This window comes from Pelmatolapia mariae, linkage group LG9, assembly GCF_036321145.2.
Source record: "Pelmatolapia mariae isolate MD_Pm_ZW linkage group LG9, Pm_UMD_F_2, whole genome shotgun sequence".
Taxonomy (NCBI): domain Eukaryota; kingdom Metazoa; phylum Chordata; class Actinopteri; order Cichliformes; family Cichlidae; genus Pelmatolapia; species Pelmatolapia mariae.
This window is the reverse complement of record NC_086235.1, coordinates 24,449,610-24,465,009: the sequence shown is the minus strand read 5'-3', so window position 1 is coordinate 24,465,009 and position 15,400 is coordinate 24,449,610. Positions and strand designations below refer to the sequence as shown.

General features: G+C 40.4%; 1 protein-coding gene across 1 annotated transcript in view; it reads right to left on the bottom strand.

Moving 5' to 3' along the window:
- The window catches only part of ofcc1 (orofacial cleft 1 candidate 1), a 120,055-nt gene extending 105,389 nt beyond the window's left edge, over window positions 1-14,666 (bottom strand). The window contains exon 1 of the mRNA XM_063483218.1: window positions 14,474-14,666. Within this exon, the coding sequence (XP_063339288.1) occupies window positions 14,474-14,666 (193 nt within the window). The remainder of the gene's footprint in view (window positions 1-14,473) is intronic.
- Between the last annotated feature and the right edge of the window lie 734 nt (window positions 14,667-15,400).

Here is a 15,400-nt window from a genome sequence, read left to right as displayed (position 1 = left end):
TTCTTCCACAGTCTCACCTCCCCGTTTTTCCCAACCCTCACCCAGCGTCTCACATTATTTTTCCTGCTGATTAAAGAAAACTTGCTCCCCAACTCTCTTAGCACTGTCAAAATCTGATATAAAATTCTAGAATCAGAAACTGAACAACAGAAAAGAAAAAAAAATCATATCCATTCTTTCGATATTTGCGTTTAACCACCTCCTCTTCTGGCCTTGCCCTGTTGTCCTGCTGCCCATTTCTTCCCCCTCTCCATGTCTCTGTCCTCACCCCCCTTTCCTCCCTCGTCTCTTACTCCACTCTTCTTCAGATATTTAGCTCCAGGTAAAACAGTGAGCAAACCCTTTCGCTGCTATGAAGCTTTTGTCCTTTTGCTCATAATTGCACCAAGGCTTTCAATACAGTGTGTGTGTGTGTGTGTATGGGTGCATGTGGGGATGACTGTGAATGTGTGTTTACTGTACATGTGTCAAAGAGAAAGAAAAAAACAAGGAGAGGCTGGTAGGAGGACTGATAGCTTGTTAAAGTATGCGTGTGCATATATATGTGTTTTAACTCATACCTCCTTTGCTTTTTCATCTGTTGCCTGTGCCCCCCATGCACAAATACGCACACACTCATACACACAGATTTACAGCCCTGCAGTGAGGTTGTTAGCAGGTGCATGCAGTTTATGTTAGCATTAGCCAAGGTTAGCCTAGCCACCGTAGCCCCCTGTGACTTTCTGTCTCAGTAGAATCCAGGGATTTCTCTTCATTTTAGGGCTGAAGGGAGGGCCTCAGTTTCAGACTCACACACACACACATACACACACTGGGGGGCCTGAGGGAGGGCCAGTAACTGAGCCACCAGCCAAGGGAGCTGGACCAATTACATTGTTAGGATAAATGTAGCGCTGGCTATGCATGGATTGTGGTACTTAACAGCTGGCGCGAAAAAGAAAAGCCCTCCCTTTCCTTGCCTTCTCCTCTCTCCCGTTTGCCCGGGCGTTTTTTAATGGAGGGGAATTTAAAAACAGATTTATGGGTCAGTTAAATATAGTAGGCAAAACTGATTCCCTATCCAACCACCCCCTCCTCTGTAACTCCCTCCTTCCATCCCTCCCTTGTATCACCACCGCCCACCCAACCCAGCCCCCAGTTTTTGTCTCCATTTCCCTCCCTTTGGTCGTTTATAAAATGATATATCTCTTAAAAAGGATGGAACAGTTCCCCCAGTGGAACGCTCAAACACAAATTGACAATCCAGGCCTTGTGGTTTAATAGGCACCCTGTATCTCCCTCTCAAGCTTCCCCCTCCCTTTGTTTCTTTCTATCTCTGTCTCCCTCCCGCCCTCCTCTCTCCTGTCTCTTATTCTCCTGACCAACAAGGACTTATTAAATGAAGCCTTAACTAAATCTGAGTTAATGAATTATTCTAACACCTACGATGTGATTATTGTAATTAATGGACCACCGTCGTACCTACCTTCAGACCAGGTTTCCTAAATGAACATCTTGCTCAGGCCTAATGTCTTTCTTTTTGACAAGGATTTAAAGCTTCCTCTAGCTTCCTTCCCTCCTCTTCAACTAACAAGCCAAAATGCATTTTGGGATAGAAATCTGGGTCTGACATTCATTTTTCTTCTCTTAGGAGTGAAAAAATACCCATGGTTATTTATATTATGGTTTTAATAAATTCAAGAGCACTTAAATTAGTGTTTAAAGCATTAACTGATCTCAGTGGGCATATTTTTATGTCACTGCTAGTTTCTGTAGAGATGGTGACCGCACATAATTTGCTTTCCATTTTGTCAGCAGGCGTAAGCCCAACTGATGGTATTGGGAATGTTTGCATTTGGATGACAGGGATCATTTGGCAATCCAAAATGTTTGTTTTAGGGGCAAAGAGAATCCCTCCTCTATAGCACTGCTATTTTAGATATGTTTTTGTTGCTTTTCCTTTAAAAAAAAATCTACTGTGGAGGGGAGGGTGGGGGTTCAGTTTCACTAAAAATGTGTTTACCTCACCATACTGAGAGTTGTAAATGCAACGGTTAGCAGGTTTTCAGCAGCATGCATGGAGGTGCGAATCTTTCCTCCTCACCACACGCTAGCCTCCAGCGCCAACACACAGACATGCACACATAGGTTTTTTTTTTTCATACACACGTACACACTCTGCTTGAGTCTGCTCGCAGCTAATCCTGTGCACCAGCAAAATCCACTTTAAGGGCTGCGCTACTGCAGGCGCGCCAAACAGGCCACAAGTTTGGTTCCCTCTCCAAGACACACAGTTCTAGGCCATGTTTGAGATTCAGTTTCAGCAGCAAACACACAAACCAGCACTGTTCAAAGTTCTGGTAGTATAAAAGCAGATAATTTGACAACAAACAACCTTCCTGGTGTCGGCACTAGTTCACGAACCTCGGCCAAGCCTTTCATCCCGCAGCCAATGTGTATGGGGCAAACATTCACCGCGCTTTGATTTTCTACACATTTAAGAAGATTTGGTCATGCTTAATCCAGTTTCTCATCCAAATTTCCCTCCAAGCTGGCAATTACGGCTGAATAAAGTGCATACTCGAAGTATTGCTGTCGTTGCTGTTGTCAGCCCCTGAGTCAAGTGTCGTACCTGTGCTGTTTACTTGCAGGCAAACTAAGAAAGTCACTGACCTGTTCTTCCATGTTAGCTTTGTGGTAAAGCCAAACTGACTTGTATCTAATTGACTCGTATCTGCTGATGTGGATATTTGTTTTTAGGGCAGTGACACAGGCATATTCTACATTAGTGTGTTAAGGAGTCCAGCAAGAAGCAGTTATGGGGGAGTTAGGACAGTGAGCTTTAACCACTTTGTCAGCAGATGTTAAGTTTCACTCACTGGGTACCAATTATTTACTTTTCCTTCTAGCCTAAAAGGGGGGCTGAACTGTGCGAACCACAGGCTCTGTTTCAAGAATTCCTGCTACTACACCATCATATGTTTAAGCTTGTGTAACTTTTCTTTATTTTTATTTTATAACAATTCATTAGAGCTGAAATACATTCGAATACATGTCGTATTTCGAAGAAATAACTTACTAAAGAGGAAATGCTTTGTGTGCAGATTATCTCATCACCACTGTCTTGTTGTATGACATCTGTTTTCGTGTCAAACTCGGTGCTTACATCTTTGCTCTATCCTTCTTATGGTTGCATGGCGTCTTTGAAATCACCTTTAGAGGCACAACTTTAAAACAAAGCTTGTCTGTTTTTCTTTCTTAGGACATTTTTTCATGTTTCAACAGGTGTGTTGTGAAGTTAGTGTTTCTGAATTTAAATTTCACAAAATTAACATGATTTTTCTTTTGTATTTAGATTTTGTTTTATGTGACAGCAGTCCTTTTTCACAGAGACAACAATACATAACAAATAACTTTGGCCAGATCACCTTAGGAAATTTAAGCATTTTTAGCTTCTTCATTTGTTTACATAATTTTTGTCTGGTTGTATTACAATACAGTATGTATTATGTTTTTAAAGAAAAACACCTTCTTCTTTTTTTTCTTTGTATGTGAGCCCAACAAGAATAATTTTCCTTTTTCTGTTTTTTTTCCCGTCTTTTATGTATCAAGTCTACCAAACTGCATCTCCCAGGTATGCTCATTGTGCAGAAATGTGCAGGGTACAGGGTTGACCCATGTGGACCCTCGGCTGGTCTGTGTGCTCTGCGCCTGCAGCAAAAGACAGCCCAGCGCTGATGAGAATCCCTATAATTGGCCCAAACCTGCACACATGGCCTCAAGCTCCTCCACTCTACATTGCCAATGAGAGAGTGGAGGATAAAGATGGAGAAAGTGTAGCAGAAAAAGAGAGCTGACCTGACTGAAGATGCACTACACACTGGTCTATGTGAAAAGAGTCTGAGTTACCAAATTCTGGGGAATGAAACTTGAAGAATGCATCATTTTTAATGCAGAGTCATCCAGAAGCTGAAAAATCTCCCAAGAGACGTGAACATCATTTTTTTCTTTCTTTCTTTTGTTTTTTTTACCTTTAGTTTATTCCCTGTATCTTTGGGACATTTTCCCTTAAGCGTCCCGATACATACATTGCTCAATGTCTTCATTTTCACTGTCAGTCCATGTGTGTGGATGTCTGCATGTGTATGGTGCACCACTGCACGTGGGCTTGCTATCTCCTAGCCACACTTCTGGGGCTGGCAGTGGGACAGAACATCCTGAGGGCCCAAACTTTCCCCAGGCTCCCCGCCCCTCCCTCTATTCTCTGTTTCTCTGTTTGTTAGCTATCCAAGAATATGCCAGTCAGGTCTTGGGCAATCTTCATGCTGCCCTCATGCCATCTCCTACCTCCTCTCTTCTCCTCTCTCTTTCCATTCTCACTTCCACTTTTCCTTTCTCTCTCTCTTCATCTTCTCTTTACATCTTTCAGTCCCACATTTTTTTTCTCCACACACCTCATACTCCTTTCCTCTCTGGCCTTTGGCAGCCACTGTAAACCCACTGCATGAAGTGGTGTCTGTTTGTAGCTCAGTACAGTATGTGTGGTGACGCCCTCTGGACATGTTGGCACACTCGCTGACAGCTTGATTTGGACTCAGAGTAGCAGAGTAGCAGACTGGCATTAGGGATTGTGGCAATATTTAAGCATTTTTATGTATATTTATGTATCCCTTATGTTTCCTTTTTTTTTACTTTAAATTACATTTTTAATAAAAATTTCTCTGTGAATCTTCTAACTATAGCAAAAATAAATGAGCATTTTAAAAAATTGGGGTCTAAACAGGCTTATCTTTAGCATCAGGTACCTCTTTGTGCTACATCTTGTACTTTTGACAAACCACTACTGGGTCATTCCAGAATGAGGATGATTTAGGCTTCAAAACTGGTAAAATAAAAAAAATAGACCCTTTACTTTATAATACTCCATTATGCATTTAAGACATTAACAATAAATCATTAAGAGTTATTCTTGCTCAGATGAGGCATTAAGTGCACATTTTTACAAGATATTTTAGTTGCTGTGTGCTATGAATAAACCATCACCATTAAGTTACCCTGATACTGCATAGTCATTCAGTTTTAGATAAGCCCAACTTTTCATTAGTCATTTTGTTACAGTTTTTTTTTAAGTTACACTTTTTTTGTAACAGGGTTGATCTTAAAGTAAGTTTCACTAGATCACAGTGTTAAATGAATATATTACTTTTAATTGTAGATTAGGACATAAGTGTGAAAAATAAATACTCAGGACCACAGAAATGTTGCTTAATAATATTTTATATGGTTTTAACATATGTTTGTAACATTTGCTTTACATGTATCCTAATAGGGTTGCAAACAGTATTTGTGTTTTCCCAACAAAAAAAAAAAGATGCCAACAGGGGAAAGTAATGCAATGTAAAATGAAGTTATATAAATAAAGTAAGGAAACTGAAATTGATGTGTTTTGTTTCGTTAGACTGACATACTCGATCTAGTCAGAAAAGACTGGAAGAATACAAAAATTAACGAGCACCGACACGACTCGATTTTCCTAAATAGTTTCCAGTAACAGGGTTGCACATGTGCAGTGCAAAATTATTTATTTATTTATGTTAAACTGGTTTAACAGTTATTAAAAGGCACATATCAATACAATCAAAACAAAAATAACTTATTTCACCTGCAATTTGGTAACCAAAAGTTGCCTTTTTGGGAGGTGCTCAAAAGCTATTTCATTTTGATTATTTCTATAAATACTATTTTGGAACTGCTTTTCCACAAATTGGTTCACATGTTGTCTCAGGAGAATACACCAAATGTATGTTTTAGTATTTTGAACATGAGTTATTCAAATTCCAGAGTAGGACAGAAACTGCCCTGCAATGCTTGAATGACCTTAACTTCATTTCTGCTGCACAAAATGGACTCAGATACACATAATTAGCTTGTGAACATGTAGTTTATTCAAATATGATTGACTGCTGTGGAACAAAACTGCCCTTTCTAATCTGCTTCTAACTTGAACCGCTGCTGTACGCTGAAACCTGATGTGCCTGCATGTGGTTTGTATCTGTAACTATGGCAAACATCACGAAAGGTCAGGACTAAAAATGTTTTTGCTCATTACTGAATTATGAAACAGTACTTCAAATTTAACCTCCAGACTTCTAAGTAGATGTCTCAGCCATATTACTACCTGCAAAAGAGTTTCTTCAGGTAAAGAAAAATTCCTGAGGCTTTGTGTTGCAGGATAAAGAAACGGCTTTAATACTTAAACATTGTTGCAGGGAGGCAACTCTTTCTGTTTGTTAAATTTGTTATTACTTTTCTGTAATACTGACCTTATCACTCTCCCTACTGATACTTTATTTAAGTTACTTTATGGAAGTTTTTTTTTTTCTTGATGCAGCCCAAAATCCACAGGATGTACACAGTGTTTGGGTTGAATAGTGGACACATCAATAGGCAATTGACTTGCTGTTATTGAATGTTATTGACTGGCCATGTGTATCTGTATATGAATTGGTGTAACTTCACTGTAGGCCACATCTGTGTGGAAACAAATGGGAGGAAACACAGCAGCCACCATAGCAGGACCTCCTTTGAAAAGAACTGATTAATGCAGACTCCTTAAGGGGTAAAGATGGAGGGATGGATGGATGGATGCTAAAGAGGAGAGCCTGGCAGCTAGCTCATAATGCTACAGGGAGAGTGACAAGAGGGAGGGAGGAGAAGGAGCGAGAACATCCGGGGGCAGGCATGCAGGAGCAAATACGCATGCAGACACACACACACACACTACACACTACATTGGGAGGATTTTGACTCTTTAATCTTGCCCTGTGTAGCTTTGATAAGAAGAGAAATCCCTTCCTTGCAACGAAGATAGAGCTGTTCTCCTTTTGTCTTAAAGTTACGGGCATATTTATGCATGAGCTGTTTATTTGTGTCAGGCTTACAAATTAATTTTTTAGAGTCCTCCAAAAAAAATAAAAATAAAGTGTGAGCCCAAGTTTAATGTGACTTTGCAGAGTTTTGAGACAAAGAGAGCCAATGCTGATGCCTGTGTACTGATTACTTCTTAGTGTAAAGAATAGCTCGGCTGCATCTATGAGCATTTCGTGTTAAGATCAGCCCACACACATTTAAATTCTTTTGAGGATGTCAATCAAGTTTCCCTTAAGCAAGTACATACCAAAGTGGCAACAGGTCAGTGGATGTCAAGTGCATCACAGCCACAGCTTTTCCCCAGTTGTTCTGAAAGTGGTGGCACTTTCAGAACAATAACTTTATAACGAGTTTTTGGGAAGATGAACATCTGCCTGCATTAAATGGGAATTATCTGAAGCACTTTTAAGGATTTTTGAATTGGAACTAAAATTAAAAATTAAAATATGTATATGCCAAAAGTGGGACAGTGATTTTGTCATAATGTCTGCTCACATGAGGAAAAAATCTACTGAATATAACTGAAAACTTGTTGCAGTATTCTGTTCCTGAGTGCTTCTACTTACAAGCCTCCTTCACTGAACATCTCCTTTCCCCGACGCATTGTTACGAAAGTGTTTCCACTGTTGAGCCATCAAGATAAAGCGATAGGTATTCTTGGCAGGTTTTCATTAAAACCCACCCATTTCAAAATGTTTCATTTTCATACCTCACAAACAGGTTTAGACTTCTACAAGCATTATGTAGCTGTCAGATGTGCCGAGCTCTGTTTTGAAGCTGCTTCCAGGCTTTCAAGTTACTGACCTTTTGGTGTGGCTTGTCACACACGGATGCAGAACTGGATTGTCAAGTTGCCACAGTCTTTCGCCACATTCCACAGTGACTGCCACTAAAAAAAATGTATACATATATATATACACACACACACATAGACAGGCCTTCTCAGAACAGAGTGAAGCACATGTTCAACTAGTAGGGTGCACATATATTTTACTAAAAATGTTTTTTTAAAATATTAATGTTTTTAAAAAAACAATAACACACTCAGGGGAAGGGAAATTCCTAAAATGGGAATGAGTGATTTTCTTAACCTGTTGCCCAGTTAGGGGTCATGGGGTATGGTGGGGGTTAGAGGTGGAGTCTATCACAGATGTAATTGGCTGAAAAGTGTGTACACCCTGTGCCAGTGTCAGTCTGTCACGTTGCCAACACATAGAGATGCTCACATTCACATCGATGGCCAATTTAGAATCCCCAGTGACCCTAACAAACATGTGTTTGGACTGTGGGAGGATGGAACCTGGAGAGAACCCGTGCAGGTACAGGGAGGCATGCGGAGTCCACACAGAAAGGTTCCACCTGGCTGGCAGATTCAGGTCTGTGAGTTGACAGTGCTAACCACTTCACCACTGGGCCGCCTGTCATGGTAAAATGCAGTGTTAAAAACACAGAAACACACACAGACACACACACACAACAGGGATTCATACGTGTTCGTAAACATTACCCTGCTGTGTACGTACTTCTGTTCTTGTGTGTGCAAGAGGGGAACTTGCATACATCTGTTTATGAGTGTGTGCTCACATTTAATGTCTCTCAGGATCACTTTTTTCTTTCCCTCTTCCAGACAGTTACTCATGCACTTAATTTATGGCACACCTGCAGAGTCTGTGTGTGTGTATATGCGTGTGTTTTTGTATTCGTGTCTGTGGGTATGACTGTGTGGTAACTCTCAGGCTCGCAGGGGAACTGTTGATGAAGGAATGCTTCTCGCTCTGACTCACCTGATGATTTGTCCCTTACTTTGTAATCAGCACAGCAGGCAGATCCCGCACAATAGGAAGGCAATGAGCAACACACAACAGTGCTTTTCAGTTCATGAGTCGAGACTCAAAGACAATGCTGCTTTCTTAGACACAATTGGATAAAATATGAATTTTAAGATAGCAGCCACTCTGTTCCCAACACAGTTTAGAGAAGCTCCATCAGAAGCAGATACAAATAAAAAATTCTGCCCCACAATACCATTCAGTTACTACATGGGTGAAATAAGGAGTCCCTGATCAAACACGCAAACATGTAAGAAAGAACACCCACTCACACTTATCCTTCACACACAGTCCTAAAAGAACTGAGTGTCTCATGAGACATATTGCAGGCTGGTGCTAGATAAACGCTAAGCCAGTATAATCACATAATCAATGACTAAAAAGTTCAGTCCGCTGCCCTTTCTTAAGACAGGCACTGACAGACAGGCAATGGGAAACAGTCGGGTGGGTGGTATTTAAAGTTCACATGTGTAAAAGGTTTGAGTGCTGCCTTGGATGGATGGACTCATTTGCATTTTTGCTTCTTTACACTCACGTCTGTCTCCTGAAGCATGGTCTACAGAGAATCGCTCCAGCGTGCTGCCATCTTTCTTTCTCTCTTTCACACACACAAACTTTGAACTGTCAGTTGTGTAAATGCAAGGGATGCTTCCAGTTAAGCCTCTAGGCTAGCTAGAGTACACCCTAATTATGTAAAATATGATTTTGAGTATGCTGTTGTTAGAATGGTTACTGTTTCTTGGCCGAGGTAAGGTAGACGGATCTCCACGGGGACTTTTCTATGTGGATTGAAGTAAACATGACTGTGTGATATTTTTTTGCCTTCAACCTTCACATCTGACTTCTGGGGACAGATTTAAACCTGATTTAAAGCCAAAGTTTGCTCATTCATATTCAATGAATTAGCCAGTTATTATTAATAACATACAGGAAAAAATATAGTTGAAGTTGACCAAAGAATGAGATAGTTCGAGTATATGACTGGACTTAAAATTGACTGCACTCAAAGGGTCTTGCAATCTATGCGTCATATAAGACTGTCTAAGCTATATCATCTCTTTGAGAGCACTACGCTAAGTATATCTTAGTGTCAGTACTTAAAACCACTGCTAATTTTTGAACATCACAAAGGTGTTTATTAGTTCCTCATTTAGGCAGACTGCAAAGTTTGCATATCATAGTTATTACAAAATTCCTTTGTGTGGAGTAAGATCACCTGATATCCTGAGTCATAAGTTGAAGACAGACTGTGGCTCCGTGTTTGTGTTGGTACTAAGAAAACTAATACAAATGGCAATTTTTAAAGAAAATTGTATCACCTGTTAAACAGTACTAAGTGTTGCTGACATACTCCATGTGTACAGAAACTGCATTAACATTTATGCTTTATTTAAACATTTTAGGTCACATCAGATCACATGCTATGAAAGAAATTTAAAGAACAGGGGAAGTAATCTATCCTAATGTCGGCATTTGTTGTTTTGTCTGCTCATCGTATTTAAACCATATGTTTGTGATCAGCAGCAACACATGGCACGAGCATGGGATCCTGGGAAAGAAAGGACAGAGATGGGCCCCACACATCCTGTTGGAAAGTAAAAGAGAAAACGACAGAGACGGCGTAATAGATTGCCTCTGTGTTAGCGGGGTTTGGACACCAGGCTTATGTGTTCTTTTGAGCTTAGGTCAGCGCTTATTAAAGAAATACATATTTCTCATTATCAGATTTCTCTTGCTCTGTTTTCCACCACCCTCAGTCTCGAGAGACGGCAAGAACATTAAAGTACCTGAAAGGGATCAGCATTAAAAATGGCTATTGGATGGTGACAGTCAGTAGTAGCAGCAGAGCTACTACTCCAAGCCCCCGCAGCCATGTGACAGTGATGTGATCTAGTTTAAACAACAGCTGTTTGTGATTCCAAGGGAAATTAGGAGCAAGATTCCCCTTGAGATGACAGTGGCTCACTACTCCAGTTATCTAAATGAGGTGTCTCCACGTCTCAGGCACGCTCACCTTGTAAAAACACACCACCTTCTTCTCTGCTGCCTCTGATGTGTGGAGCTGTTACATCACTTCTGAGTCTGCTTTTCTCTTTTCTCCCTCTCTTGTGGATCATAACACAAACTATCCAACCCTTTTCTTTCGCTTCCTTGAGTTCACTTCTTATCGTATGTCATCTTCTCGTAATGTCCCTGAAGGTTTCATGAATGTCACCTGTTGCTGGGAATGTGTGTGCTTGTGGACATAAAGCTATCATCCTGCCTACCTCGGTGCTGTATTGAAATGATTAGTGAGCCATTTTTTAAGATGCCTGCCTGCTTTTTGAGCGTGTGAATACTTGTACAGGACTTAGACCGAGCTCCCCTCCATCCCCCAACCCTCCCCTCCAGCTATCCCTGCCTCGTCCCATAAAAAATGATGCAACGCAACTGAATTACAAAGGCTGAGATAATCTGCAAATGAAGCAGCATTGAGCCCCCTATAAATTCCTTTAAATTACAAAAAAGGGCTTTAATGTAAGTCTGCTGTTTTTGTCACATTTAACCCTTCTGTGAATGTTTTTTTCTAGCAGGAGGATTTGTAATGTTGAAAATCAACACTAAATGTTAACTAAACTCTGATATGACTGGTATGACTGAAAATCTTACATATATTGAAAAAGGAGGGAGAGTCAACCTTGAAAGGCTTTATATCCTTGAGCAAGTGTCTAAATGCCTTTTCAGGCTTGCAACAGCCAATGACCACACAAGTCAGGGTAATATTCCTCATACATTTACATGAATTAATGGGTTTCATTTGCTCAATGTGACTCCTAAATAAATGGCTGTAAAACTTAGATGCCAGGACACCGTGAGACTATTGGAGGTAAGATCAACTAGATAAACAACAGATGCCATGGATAGTTCAAGCAGGCCACAAATATCTCAAAGTGAAACCAAGTATGCTTCATCATTAGAGCAAGTTATAGAAAAGTTACTAATTGTGCCACACCTAGAATTCTCTCCTAAAGAAGACACCAACCAACACAAAGTCTCAAAAGTGACCAGTTTAATTTTAGTGGTAAAAATGCGAATGTTGCTGCATATATGTAAGCTGCATGTCTGGGATGTAAATCTTCCATTGAACCATATCCCAGGCCCAATCCATGCTCTCTTAGATTGAGATTTGGTGACCGGGGAGCTCATTTGTGCACAGTGATTTCATTATCATGTTTAGGAAACCAGTTTGAGATTATCTGAGCTTTATTACATGACATGTTATCTTCCCTGAAGCAGCCATCAGGAGATGGAGATACTGTGGACATAAAGGGATGGCATGGTCAGCAGCAATAACTGAGTAGGCTGTGGCGATCAAATGGTGATCAGTTCATACTAAAGGACCCCAAGGATGCCAAGAAAGCATCCCCACACCATCACATCATTAGCCTGAACCTTTGATACAAGTCATGATGCATTCATGTTGTTTGACCCTACCACTGGGCAACATTTTTCTATTTGGTAACACTGTGCAAATTATAAGTTCATAATACTGTATTATAAACTTAGTTTCTGGTATAAACTGACAGGAGTGGTCTGCTGCTGTTACCCATCTCCTAAAAGGTCCAACATGTTTTGCATTCAGTGATGCACGTATCATTTTGAATCAGTCCATTCTCCTCAGTTTTCTTGATTCTCTTAAACAACATATTTAAATTCACCTTTAAATTTGTAGTTCTCCATTGAAAAAAAAACAATGGTGATGTGAATTACATATGGCTCTGTAAACCATTTGTTTTCCATCTTATTTCTGTATTTCTAAGAGAAAAACACACACATGGATTCCAAATTTAACTGGCTTTAACCCTGAAGTACCACCACGGCTACACTGCTTCTGGGAAACCCAGAATTTCAGCTAGCCCATGAAACCCTAGCCTCCTTCCCCCCCCCCCCCCCCCCCCCCCCCCACGTGTCTTTAACCAGGTCGTATTGTTTCTGCTCTGTGTCAAGTTGTTGTACCAGCCAACACATGGGTGTGCTTAATTAAAGTTATATAGCCTCTATAAATGGAGTTGCCATGATGGATAAGGAACCTTTATAGGAACTTAAAAAATTAAACAGTTTCTTTGAAGTGTGAACCATTTATAGCCATAAAAGTTGTTGAGTCACACACATTTGAATGATATTTTTACTTTTTCCATAAAACACCTGGGTTTGATGTCAAACTTTATAGTTCTGGTAGAAGTATTAATTGGTTATTTTAAAAAGATTATATTGGCCAACTTAAAAGTTTTATAAACTGAAAAGCACATTGGCAGCATATGTATGTGTCTTGATGTATGGGAATGGGACAAGGTGCAACACATTGCTATAATACAAGCATTGCCCTAAATTCTTTCGATTTATAAACTTGAGCTTAAGGGAAGAAGCTGTAAAACCCAAATTCTTTTTCTGTGCGGGACAACATCTCTCGCTTTACTTTCTTGTTAAAGTATTGTGTCAGCAGTGCACATCAGAATTACAAAGCTGAGAATTATGAAACACATTAGTTGAAATCTTATTCATAAAGTAATTCATCCAGTTTCAAAGGTTTCTCTTTATGCAGATGATGCCATTATGTTAATTCTCGCTTAGTTCAGTATACTTAAAAGTCCATGACAGCACATAAGAAATAAAAATATTCGATGTACACTAAAATACATTTAAAAGACAGATTACGAGACAGTTTGGGAAAATAAAATCTGTGGCACCCTTTCACTGAGCTGTGATTCTCGCCATCTTAGAGCTAAAGGCTTTGTTGTCAAGTTCTAGCCACAAAAATAACTTCTCACACCAGACTGCACATTGGCCACCAGTAGTCCCACAAATATGCACTCATTCATCAAATCAATGCATTCCCCTCCCATTCACCGAGATCTCCTCCAGCAGAGAACAGCACAGCCCAGCACAGCAGCAAACTAGACATGTCTGTTGGAGACTTCACAATGGTTCAGCAAGCAAACATACTTCCCTTAAGGCCCTTGGGACAAACACAGCATCAAGCAGAGGCACTCTATGAGTGGTTGCTGTGGTCTTTTTTTCCTTGTGTGTGTGCTTTCCAGTGTGTATTGTGTGTTATGAGTGTGTTCTTGGACTGTTCTACCTGTATGTTTCACCATTAACAGATTATTCTCCAAATAACAGCATTTTCATTATTACTCACTGTCTTAAGCTCAGTTTTAGGTTAAATTAAAATATTTTTGCTTGATTTGTTTTCCATCTCTTGAGATCTCAGTGTATGTCAATTATGTAATACAGTGCAACAAAAGCGCATTTAGGGAATAAAGCAGCAACCACTAGTTAAGGGAAAAGGGCATCATAACAGAGTTTGATGAGTGAAGAGAATCCATCTTTGGGCTGTCTTGCATGCATAAATATGACTGAAATTGCGGAGAATTAAATGAAACAGATGAAAGTTTGGTGAAAAAAAATAATGCCAAGTGGCCATAACTGGCTATGGCCACTGGCCACTTGGTTATGGCGTTCCATCTTGCATCTTGCACCCAGCTGTTATGGGCTGGATTGTCTTAGGGGCATCTTTGCACAGCATGCACCTGGGGTCTTGCCTGGTGTGGTTAGACCCCAGCCTCTATCGATCTTGTGCTGAGAGCTTGTTCCTGTGCTGTGCTGCCTCTGTGTTGCCTTTCAGTCCAGCTTTGTCCATCCACCAGTAGGATTCTGGATGTTAGCCACTTCTTGTATCTGCTGGGGATACATACCGTACCGTCTCAGGGTGCTGGATTTGGGGTGAAATCCTCCATGCATCGTCAGGAGCTTCCTGGTCTTTATGTCAGTGAGGGTGTAGGTGTTAATTGTCTCGATCGTGATCATTCCATTCAGCTGACTCCTCAGGACTTGCCTTTCCCTCTGCAGGTATTTGGTAGTTACGGGTGTCCTCTTCGGGGTTCCCATTCGTCTGTGGGATTCCCAGGTGCTTGTAGCTGTCCCCAATTTCTGCAATGTTATATACATGTATATGACTTTCTTATTGAGTCACCAGAACACTGACAGCTTTTACATGCTATGCAATGCAACACTCTGTGACCCTGCTCTGCAACTTTACATGGTCTACCACATTGTGGCTGAGCTGCTGTGGTTGCAGTGATGGATTCCTATTACAGTACAATGCCCAAATTTAGAGATCCTTAGAAAAAAGAACTTCTTTTAGAATTTTTTGTAAGTATAGACTGCATGACTAGGTACTTAATTTTATACACCTGTGGCAACTGGACTGAAAACACCCGACTTTAATGGTCAAGAGGTGTGGCCCAGTGCTTTTTTCCATATAGTGTGTGTAGGTTTGTAACTTTTTTTAGCCTTTGCTGATCATAAACTACCAACTCCTATGTGCATTAGTTATCTTCTCTTGGTGATAAGTAATCATTAATGATGTAATACACTGTAGCTCTGGCTTACAGAAGGGAAGAGAAGCAGACTTAATTTTGGGCACACTGTTGGAAACATTAAACAATCAAATCTGAGTTAATTTAATGGGATGTCATTTTGGCAAAGCAACAGTGGGGTTTTTTGTGGTGTTTTTTTTAAAAATCCTGTATATGTTTTTCAGTGACACATTCAACTATCTACGGGTTGTCATGAATCACTGAGTAAGTGGGGTGGGGGGTCCACCCAGGTTAGCACACCGC